Source organism: Gavialis gangeticus, unplaced genomic scaffold, assembly GCF_001723915.1.
Source record: "Gavialis gangeticus isolate Ggan-Ray unplaced genomic scaffold, GavGan_comp1, whole genome shotgun sequence".
NCBI classification, from domain to species: Eukaryota; Metazoa; Chordata; order Crocodylia; family Gavialidae; genus Gavialis; species Gavialis gangeticus.
The window spans coordinates 42,189,763-42,201,954 of NW_017729032.1; the positions used below are offsets into that span (position 1 = coordinate 42,189,763).

A 12,192-nucleotide genomic window follows, 5' to 3' on the forward strand; every position below is an offset into this window, starting at 1 on the left:
TACCCATTTAATAGGTTGGGTTTTTCCTGGGTGTCAGTTGTCAGTTGCCCCATCTGGTTCAGCAGGGGTCCAGTGTTGCCCTTGCTTTTCCTCCGGCTCCCCACATATCTGAAAAAGGACTTTTTATTCTCCTTGATGTTTGAAGCTAGTTGGAGTTCAGTTGCAGCCTTGGCTTTCCTGGTTTGCTCCCTGCAGGACCGGACCAGTGCAGAATAATCCTCCTTGGAGGTGAATCCCATCCTCCATCCTTTGTAGGCATTTCTTTTTAGCCTCAGGAGGTCTGCTAGGTCCCTGGAGAGCCAGGGGGACTGCTGTGCCCTCTTGCTGCCTTTCCTCCAAGGTGGAATAGAATTAGCTTGTGCATTGAGGATTGCCCCCTTGAGGAGCAACCACTCTTCTTGAACTCCCCTCTCCCTGGGATCATGGTCCCTTAGGGCCTCACTGACAAGCCTCCTGAGCTTGTCAAAGTCGGCTTTTCTGAAGTCAAGGACTTCCAGAAATTGCAAGCTTTCAGGCACAAATACCCTTCTTCAGGCACAGGAGACTATTGAATGAGACTCCTTTTTCAGAAAGAGCTTTTTCTCAGCCACAGAAAAATCACTGAGTAATACAAAGCACTTCCCAGCCATCGTAGCCCTCCAGGCTTAGAACTCTGTGTTCTAATAGCTTCTGAATAGAGGTGCTATAGTGTAAATATTAGGGTTGTGCAAAACAGGCCCTGTTTGATTCAGATTCGGCCCAAATCAGGGACAGTGATTTGATTTGGATCACTGCTCCCGATTCAATTGAGCTGAATCCGAATCTGAAGATTCGATGCTGATTCAGAGAATCAGCAATTCAGACATAGACACAGCTTTCAACATTTTTTCTACATACCTCAAGGTACCAGGCACGGCTCATGAATGCTGCGATGGTGAGGCAGGTAGAGTGTCCCACAGGAGTGTAGGGGGCCCCCAGTGTGCTCGGCGGCAAACCCAGAAGTGAACCAAAAGTCTGCTTGGGAGCTCACAGGGGGCCCCCTGCATCTCATCCCAGCTCAACAATTGGCCACAGGGGGATCCCGGGTGCCCCCACAGACCCAGGAGGCACCAGTTGCAGAGTCAGGAGGGCACATGTGGGTGGGAGAGGGCAGCGTGCTCACCAGCAGACCTAGAAGTGGACCAGAAGTGCTACTGGTCCACTTACAGGCCTGCTACCGAGTGTGCTGGGGAGATCTTCGTGCTTCTGTGGGACGCTTGATCGCCCTTGCATCTCAACATTCATGAGCCACCTGGTACCTTGAGGTATGTAGAAAAAACTTTTAAAGCTGTGTCTATGTCCAAATCACCAAATCTTTCCTAATCTCTACAAATCAATTCAGAGGGTTCTGATTCAATTCAGAGATATTAAAGGGTCCTCTGGTTCGATTCTAATTTGGAGATTCAGCCACAAAATTGGGCCGAATCTCCTCCAAACTGAATTGGGGACCAAAGCTTCACACAGCCCTAATAAATATGGGTAGGAATTTAGCAAACTAGTTTCAGGAAGTGCTTGATGAAAAAAAATGTATGTAGATGATGGAATAAAGTCTTCCTGCATTATTTTACCTTTACTCCTTTATACTCATATGCTGAACATGGTGTCAGAACTAACTCAGCTGCTGTAAGTATGTAAAATTAGAAACTAAGAATATTACGAAGGGGAGAGAAGGAGCATAAAAAATAATATATGAAAGGCAAGGGTATTTTTGTGACATCTTTTATTGGACCAACTATATAGTGGAGGGAAATGTTAAACAAGTGTTTGGGCAAAAAATGCCAACATCCCAAAAGCCATGGGAACAGGCTACAGAGAGAAATTGTGGAAACTGTACTTTCCTATGATTCAGCGATCACTCCCTACTATACAGTTGGTCCTATAAAAGATATCACGAAAAAATAGGTTGCCTTTCCTATTTCCCAGACCCTGTGGGCTACAACAATGCTCCAACCCTACTATGACATGAAAAAAATAATAGTTGTGATGGAAGACTAGATTCTTGTCCCCAAGCAGTTGGCCCTGGGAGAAGAAATGTTTAGTAATTTAACTTTCTTCAGATCACAGTAGGTAAACTGCAAAATAACAACAGTGCTGGGTTAAATGGAAAAATGAAAGAACAGGTATATTATCATACCTGTTCTTTATACTACTATAAAGAATAGGTATATAATTACCTATAATGACCAAAGGCTACAATATGCTTCAAACTGAGAGATCCCTTGTAAAATCCCAGACATGATCCAAAAATATTTTCAGTCCACAGACTATTCCATGTATCAGGTCTGTCTTCTTAATCAGTACAATCAAGAATCAAATGAAACCAGCACAAAAATGACTGGCTCGTGATTAGATGATAGATTGCCAACAGAGGCAAAAGGTATAGGGACTCAAGTGATAATATATAGAGCTCACATTATGTTTACCAAGAACCTATACATGTGCATAACTAGGAAACAAGTTGATAACCAAATGCAGAAGCTAAGTGGACAAGACACAGTCATAAGTGATAAAAATACAGCAGAGTATACAAATAAATGGAAAATTAAATTAAAAGAATGTGTGTAGAATCAAACACACAAATACAAAGTAAAAGTGATCAAAATATAAAGACAAGCAAGTAGCTACTAAAGGTGATATTGTTATAAGGGAAAGTACACTTAATTTATTATCATATGCTAATCATATGGGCTTCCAAGGGAGGTGGTGCTCTCCCCTACCTTGTGGATAGGTGCTCTCCCCTACCTTGGGGTCTTCAAGAGGAGACTAGAGAAGCATCTAGCCAGGGTAGTCTGATCCCTGTGCTCTTTCCTGCCCTAGGCAAGGGGTCGGACTCGATGACCTACTGAGGTTCCTTTCAACCCTAACATCTATGAAACTATTAATCGTATGCAGTAATTTTAACTCATTAAACAAAAGCTTGTAAACAGGAAGAGGAGAGGGATAAGTTCATCCTATTGATGAATCAAGCAGTGACTCAGAAGAAAAGATTTGACATGTATGAGATATTAATGCAGTAAAAAATTGCAAAAACACATCATTTCTAAGGGCAGATTCAAAGACAAGGCAGTGCCAGCACAAACAGCCACCTGAATGCCAGACAGTGGGGCATCAGTGAATTTGCCAGGCTATGAATACTTCCCCATCATTAAGCCAGAGGACAAAGACAAATTATAAAGCACAACCATAATCTCACTAGGGTAGTATAAATTACAAGTAGAATATCAAAGAAAAGCACACGAGAAACATCAAGTAGACATCACAGAAGTCACTGGTTTCAGCTAAAGAAATGAATTCATGCATGAATTTAGTGATGTTTGTCCTGGACAAGCAGGAGATAAAGAAGCAAAACAAATATATAGACAGTGCACATTGGCATCCCTGAAGCAAAAATGCTAGAAGATGTTAATAAAGGACTAGAATATCTTCCAGACATGCTACGCCTGAAACAGATAAAATGCTGCAGCAAGTACAGTACCTTCCAGAATACTTATTACATAAAGATTTAAAACAGAGCAATAAAGCAAATAGTAGAGCCCACAAGTGCAAGCCTACAACAGAGGAAATGTTATGTAGGTGGGTGCTCCCCAGTGCACCTCAGCTTCACCGTTACCTCTCACTGCTTTCGCCCACTATGCTATGATGTTAATGAAACGATAGAGAGGCAGATGTCACCAGAAGTTAACAAAACAGTTAAAACTTGGGATGGATATACCAGGTTCCCCTATACCCTGTTCTGTCACCATCTAGTTGGAATTGACTTGATAGGCTCTAGATAGGAGGGCCCTGGTATTCTGCCACATACACAGGGCCTCCCCATAGCAGTCTCCTCATTTCCTATGGGTTATCCAAGCACTCCCACTCTCACTGATTTCCCATCTTGGTCAAACTGTTGATGCTATCTTGGCCCATCACTCCTCAGTTCATCAGTCATGCTCAGCAAGCTCACATTCTCTAGTCATCAATTAAATAGTGCTGCTGCAGCTTCTCAGTTCCTTAACTAAGTACTATTTCCCCAATTAAGCCATGCTGCTGCAATTCCTCAGTTCCTTGCTTAAGCACTGCAATCTTAAATTTTTCTGCCAGCAATTATAGGATATGGCCACAGCTTCTCGGTTCAGCCAATAATCAGTGTCTGCCATCCTTCCCCTTATCAATCAAATCATGGCTTTCCATTCCTCGATTCCTCAATTAAGCGAGGCAGCCCCTCACTTCCTTAATTAATCACCATAACCTTGCAATTCATTAAGCAATGTAGGATGAAGGACTCAGCGTTCCTTCATCAAATAACATGATTTTCTTCTATATTAATTAATTCATTCTTCTAATTTGATCCCATATAACTTAAACCCCTTTTATTTTTCTCTGATCACCCATCCAGTAGTCTCTGTCTTTCAATCAAGCCTTCTTCCTTGTCACAACCTCTCCTTTATATAGTTTTCACAGTTACTCACTGACCATGGCTTTCATTCACCTGCTCCCAAGCACTGCGCTTCTCTCTGTCTGCTGCAGGGCCTGGGGGTGCATCCACTAGGGTTATAGCATGTCTGGCTTCCTCTCAGGCTCCCAGCTCAGGTTCCACAACTCCATGTGGATGTGTGAGTTACATACCTCCCTCGCTTTTCTCTCTCCAAAGGGTGTCCAAATGAGGTTGGGACCCTCTTAATGTTCACCAGAATTCCCAGGGCCCAACGGGAGCCAGTTCCAGCCACACATGGCTACCAAGAGCCCAGTGTAACCCTTTTGGTGCTAGATTGCAGCCTGATGGTTGTCCCCAGGACTAAGAGACAAGCACTCCCCAGCCAAATTTCTCCCATAAGTTTCCACTTCAGGCTCTGCTCAGAGATGATGTAACAGGGCCCAGGATCATCTTTCTGTAACATGTTATCTGAACTGGACAAAGCAAAACTATTCTTAATAGTTAATGTCTAAACCAGAGGTTGGTAAATACTACTAAATTTTTAAAAAACAACTGCTTTGCTGTATTTTAAACACCTGCATGGAGATATAGATAGTTAAGAATACTGGTTGGGAACAAAGCTGCAGCAGAAGAGTATCAACACTGCTAACAAGGCATAGTAGGACTTGCTGGGGTCAGCATCATAGCTGGCAGCGTCCTTTTGTATAAATGTAGATACATAATGAGGCTGCGGCAGATTATCACAATAACCTCATCTTTCTCGAAAGCAGAAAGAACCACGATGAAATTGCGATTATCTGTGGAACACTGCATGTGTCAGGGCCTCTGATCAGGCATGCCTGGCTAGGCCGAGTACTTGGGTTATCATGCCTGCCCTGATCCCTGGCTAATGCGACGGCCCCAGTTATGTGCAACCAGATTAGCTGCTGAATATGACACACCCCTTTTAAGCAAGGCATGCCTTGACACAATCTTAGTCTGTTCTGGCAAGCCTTGTGTTCACTACTCTGTCTACATCTTCTGTCTCCTGACTCAGCTTTGGCTTTTCCTCATCCTGATTTTGCATTTCTCCTCAAATTTAACACTAACTCTGTGACTCCTGTTTCCTGATCTCAGCCCGCTTCCTGTACTACATTTTGGATTTCCGCTGTCAGCTCTCCTGAAACTTGGTTTCTGCATTCTCACCTCCTCTGACCTGGACCCTGACCTGATGCTCCAATAATCTGTGCTCTCACCCAGCTGACCCTTTAGTTTCTCCTAGTGGCCTACCACAGGCCTGGCCACCTACTTCCCGGCTGAACCCTCACAGCATAAAACACTTGCTGACTTCCCTAGGATTAGGAAGTGACCCCCAAAAGTAAAAGCAATACAGGAGATGCCTACACAAAAGGGTCTTTTCCCAGGTATCTCTATAGAATACAAGAACTATCAAGTACCTATCGTTACCAGCTGCCCTGGGACCAAATTAGGAATCAGTCTTTTCAACTCAAATATCATGGTTTTTGAGCATAAATCAGATTTCTGGGACCTGAATGAAATGTCAGAAACCAGCACAGTGACCACCATAGATAAAAGAAATTAAGCATTTCAGCAGGCATGAAGTTGAAAGCTTGTTACAACTAAATACTATGCTAAAGTCTTTCCAGGACTACATCAGGGAGAATCTGTCAAGATCAATTTCCTCATGATAAATCATGGACTTGGAAGCAACTTGTGAGCACTGGCCAGATAAATCGTCATTCAAATATCAATGGATGAGCATCCACTTCGTCATAACAGCACTACAAACACACAACAAAACCATAACAGTGAAATTTTGCTGAGATAGAAAACGCATAGGCTGATGACTGATCCATATCAGACCCATACTTTTAAATTGCCAAAAGAACAATTTACAAGACTGTTTTCTGTTATCACAAGAAAGACTTGCACTTGCACCAAAATCAACTTGCAAAAGATGAATAAGACATGAAGGAACTTTCTCAAAATCAAAGGAAAACCTTTGCTTATCAAGTAAATTTAGAGTTGAAAGTTTTTAATAACGTCCACATTTTGCAGAATGTCTCAATTCCATTGAGACAGCATTTCTGATGCATTTATTTTGACTTCAAAATTGTTAATCGGCTCTATTTGGGAGACTCCATGAATCAGTGCCACCATGTGGCACTACCAGAACAATAATAATAGAAAGAGAAAGTAAAGTGATTGTTTATGTTTAAGAAAAAATGGTGTTATTTTGAAAGGAGAAAGACTTAAAATTTATGAAGAAGCCTTAAGAGATTTATGTAGATTTCATGCATTTTATACTTCTCAGTGGGCATGTCTACATGTGACACTGCATCACCATAGCAATGCACTATGGCGACATAGCGTCTGCAGGCAAAAACTGTGACACCACCACTATGCTGCTGTAGCAACACACTCCCTAAGTATAGCGCATTGCTACAGTGACATAGCAGCTAAAAATAACCGGGCGCTGCCAGCATGGCACAATACAGGCACAACACATTAATACATGCATTAATCTATATTAATCCATACAGGCTATGTCTACAATAATGGCTAGGACTGACCTTAGGGCCAGCATCAAGCCCATACCCACCACCTGTCGACACTCAAAACCAGTAAATTCAAATGTCAGCAGCAATCCAGCATGACTCCAGCAGCTCTGCTGAACTTTGAGCTTCAACCTGCTGCCAGCTATGTCACAACTTACTGTTCCTGAGTTCAAAATAACCCTTAGGGTTGGCCTAAATTTCTTTATATTTGTGCCAATGCTCTGTCACACTCAACAAAACCACCCAGATGGAGTAATGAGAGACATATGTCTAGATCCAATAAAGGGTAAATATACAAGTTAAATACCGCAACATCCAACTTCTAGGCACTTGGCCTCCAGAATGATATCCAGAATCCTGAGTTAGGCACCTAGGCATCTTGTACAATGCATGGCATAATTAAGCATCTCATAATGCAGTCATAAAACAAAGCAAGGAACCATCTAGAATTAGCCAACAGGGAACACCTGGCATTAATGACTGTTTTCTGAGAAGCCTGCATCCATCCTTTTAAAAGACATGAATACAGTTCTCTGTTCTCTTTAAAGAATTTCGAGAGAAGGAGGTGGTGCTATCATCCACCTTTGATATAATAGCCTATTGTTTAAGCACTTCCTAAGGAAGTGTCAGGACTAGGTTTAGTGCCCTCTTTAACCCAATGGGAATCAAATTCACACCTTACGCCTCACAGGGAGTGTCTACACATTGCCATACTGTGACATTGCTATGGCACCATGCTTTAGTACTTCTGTGCCATGCACATGGCACATGGTTAGATTTCACCACTATGTCGCCGTAGCAGCACATTATACCCAGGGAGCATGCCACTATGGTGATGTAGCTGGTGATCACCTGTAGACACATGTGATTGCTATGTCCTCAAGGCACGCTGTATAGAAATGTAGCATGTTGCTATGTTGCTGTAGGGTGACGTGTAGATGTGCCCACAGGCGAGTACCCGTACTATTATTCCACAAGCTAACTATGTGGTAAACCTGTCCCACTGGACCATTAGATGTTCTGGTTTATATTTTGCTTTGCAAGTTCTGTGTCTTTTTAATATTATGAAGCAAAAAAAATTATGGTAATTTACATCTAAAAGTTGCACATTTCTAATGTTATCATCATCATTAATATTATAACTTAGAATAAGGTAGACTTGCAGTGAAGGAGCAGATTGAAAAGTGAGCAAGTAATATAGCAATAAGGAGTAAAAAGGTTAAAAAGTATATAGGCCACATCCAGATATGCAGGGACATGCACTTGCAGTGGCACAGATTGCTGCACCACACACCCCTACACATGCACTTTGTTGAGGCACAAATTGTCCTGTAATGGGCAAACTGCCTTGCCCAGCCACTCCCAAGCTCTTCAGCCAGGGAGAGCTGGGGGGCTGGCACCAACACTCATGCTGGCTGTAGCAGTCATATCTAGTTGCCTGGAGTAGCAGGAGCACAGGTCAGACAGCATGGAGGCCTGGCCTCTGTGTATTGCACCACCTTTTGTTCCATTTGTGGGGGATGGGGAGAGAGGGTTTCTATCAGGAAATCTCATTAGCAAATTTTGACCCTGCACTGCAAATTTGCAGCATGGAGCATGTTTTAACATTCACTGCATGTGGTTTGCAGTGCTACAGAGGTTTGCAACACCAGAAACCACATGCCCCTGCGTGTCTAGACATGGCCATAGCATATAAAACGGGAGCAATAAATTCAAAGACGTATTTAAGAAATCAGAGTTTTGGATTTTGCCCTTGGGAAGGGAATTGGTGATTGGGTCATAATGCTGTGCAGTATTTATCTACAGAGGCCCTCAGGATAAATTCATGCGTCAGCAGCCATGAACCTGAAGTAGGCTATGGCAGTCCTGAAGGCTGTCACTCTAAATATATTTTGGGCCCAGATTAAGTCCTGAATGTGCATTACAGTTAGTAACCAACGCTATGTTGACCCAATTTTATTCTGGTATACAGGAGTGCTCACTTCATTAATGGTTGCATAGCTAAATATGTCCTAACCATATTAGCCAGGATGAACCTGATAATAGTTTAAGACGTAAGCTATTCGATTCAGTAGTTGTTACAGGTTTTTTGTGTACAGAATGTGCAGGAAATATAAATATTATACAGGTTTTTAAATGAATTGTTTAGACTAGTAGAGAAGCTTAGTTTATATTTGGAGTAGATTAAATTTTCCTTAATGGTTGTGTATTCCACTGTTTAGGCAATATAACATTGAGTAATAGTTCCAGGTTTCTTATTGTACCAGATAAATATTATTTGATTTTTCCAGGATGGTCTTATAAAACCTTTACATATGATATCAAAAGAGATTAAATTAAAAAGGAAATCTAATAATTTATTTCCTACCTATGGGGACTTTTGCAGAAAGCTTGCAGAAAAAGAGAATTTTGGGGGGATTTCTTAGTTGGTTTAATAAAAGTTATCATTTCTGAACCAAGAGTTCTAGATTTTTGCATTTCTAGATTGATTATTGTTTTTATTGATTGTTGTTTATTGCTTATTGTTATGTTGTTTGTGTTAACAGTAAAGCAGAAATATTAAATAAATATTTAGGGATTTTTTAAATTGAACTCATGTTACTTTTATGAATAATATTCAAAATCTTTCATAAATATCTATCTCTAGTGTTTGATGGTGAACATGGTACTTTCCTACCTTCATTCCTAATGCTTAAACACCATTATTTTCTCATCAATTTTACCAGAGGAGAAAGGGAGTCTATACAGTTAGTGACCTTACATACAGATTACCATACAGTAAGCTGCATTACCTAAAGCAGAACTATATGAGATTTTCAAAAAAATTGTGGGATTTTAGTTGTATGACTGATATCAATTCTAATGGAAACTTCAGTATTAAAATCCTACTTACCTAGTGTGTTTTAACACGAACAGATCATTTTGGCTTCACCTTACTCACCAATTTGCATATGTCAGGAAGATTTTTTATTCATTTTAGAGATTTACACTTAGGCTGTTCATTTTGATTTTGGGTATCAGCCTATTCCAAATAAGTCAGGAGTGTTGGAACTTAATCTATCTTGCTAAAATGTCTTTTTTTTTATAAGTGCATAGAAGCTTACTTTATAATACTAAAATGGCATACAAAACAGTACTGTAATTTTCTTGAATATGTTATCTTGTCTTTCAGGGCCAGAAGGAGCTCTTTTTGAACATTCTGTCGAGACACCACTTGTCAGAGCTGAGGCTTTTAAACAGCTTAGGTAAGTATTCCTGCAATAAAATAAATCTGTCCGATAAGCAGAATAGCATTTCCTAGAGATATGCACACTTCTGAGTAAACATAAATTAAAGAGTCTCAACATTATGTAATAGTTGGTAATATTCTCTTTTCCTAATATTTTATGTTACCAGTTTATGAATTATTATGTGGGTAATAAAATTATATGCTGTTCTGTGATTTTGAGAATTTGTGTATAAAGTTATGAGATTGATGTCTTTTTCATAATAAATACTTAGTCCTGTAATGTAAGGTTGAAAGCTTTCGTTTTCCTCCTCTAAATTTCTATTTGACTGGTTTGGAACATCTTGATGCAGTGTGCTAAAGATGTTTATCTAATGTATCATCTCACTATAATTTAAGAAAAATAACACTGTAAGTGGAAACGGTTTTAAACAAATATCATCAGGGTTAATTAGTGGCTTCCATAGTGGTATCTAGCACAAACTAATAGTAATCCTCTGCAAATATGCACATTTAGAAGTTACATATTAGTTCTTGGTTAAGGCAGACAATCCAAAGAAAAAATGATTGGCTTCTTAAATATAAAAAAATCCATCTTCATAGCAGTAAGGAGCACTCTTTGGTGAGAACATTATTGCAAGTCAGATCTCTACCTTTATTCTCCAGAACTGTCTAATCCCAGGATAATATTTATACACAGTGCTGTGCCATGTTGACATTGGCGATGTGTAGGGGCTGCATGTGCACCCCCTGAGATTGGCCATGCATCCCCTGGCAGCACCAGCTGCAAAACCAGAAGTGTAGGCAGAAGTGCGTTTCTGGTTTGCCGGTTTCGCCACTGGTGATTCTGAGCTCGGCAATTGGCCGCTGGGAGACCCACCCCCTCTGGTCGGCAATCAACTGCTGGCGGACCTCCCCTCTGTTGGCAGTCTGGTGCCCCACCCCAGACTTGGGAGGCAGCAGTCACCCATGCACATTGATGTATTTTACATACAAAATAATTCCCATGTGTAGGTTGTGGTGAGGAGAAAATTGAGTGAACTTTTGATCCCAGATAGTCTTGTGTTTTATTTTATAAAATGTTGTGTGCCAGTTCAGAAAGAAAGAGGAGCACTTCCTCACCACCATGGCCCACATTCCCATGTATCACCAACCTGCTGCTTCCTGGAGGGACTTTCTTTACCATGGTTTTTCTCCTGGTTCTCCTTCTTTATCTCAGATTACTATTTTTGAGGATACAGAAAATGTAATAAAGAGTCAATTTTCATGGAGTTTCTTTTTCTCACTTCATGAATTTCTGGGACTGCTGAGGGATGGAAACCTAAATTTGGCTTCTGCTTCTCTTTATTTCTTTATCATTGTAATTGATAATTGTCATTTATAGTAAGAAAAATAAAAAGACTTATTCCTGCTCTTGTAAACTGAAGAATATTAGGGTGCAGCTAGATGAGAGTGGACATGTGGTATGTGGCACCACAGACACACCGGGCATGCAGGCATACTCATGCACGTGCAGGAATTCTCTATGCAATTTATACTGCTGCTGCTTTGCAACAGGGAGGAGATCCCAGGGTAAAAAAAAAACAATGCTGGAAAAAAAATGGGGCGGCACATGTGGCTATGGTGCACACCACCCAAAACCATGCTCTGGCTGCAGCTTTGCTTCCTCCTACAGAAGTGCAGTGGCTGTAGCTCCTGGAGGCCACCACAACTGCAGGTAAGGCTGCTGGGGCAAACAAGTGTGCTGGCCCCGGCTCCTCTACATCACACAGGGTAACCTGCCATGCACCAGAGCATGCATGGCATGGGCATTCCCATGGACAAGTAGCAGCGGCACAAGGTGTGCCGCTGCTACTTGTCCGCAGGAAAACGCACACATTTCCGCTCATCTGGACATGCCCTTAGAGTCCAGCACACTATGTTTCATACAGCAAGTCCCAATTTTCAAACCACATTTCTTCCAACATAGAGTA

The 12,192-nt window shown here is 41.2% G+C and overlaps 1 protein-coding gene across 2 annotated transcripts in view; it reads left to right on the plus strand.

Annotated features, from left to right (window-relative positions):
• Positions 1–12,192, plus strand: part of SGCG (sarcoglycan gamma) — a 261,016-nt gene that overhangs the window by 158,790 nt on the left and 90,034 nt on the right. For both annotated transcript variants that reach the window (XM_019525497.1, XM_019525498.1), the window contains one exon: positions 10,166–10,238. In XM_019525497.1, the coding sequence (XP_019381042.1) occupies positions 10,166–10,238 (73 nt within the window). The remainder of the gene's footprint in view (positions 1–10,165; positions 10,239–12,192) is intronic.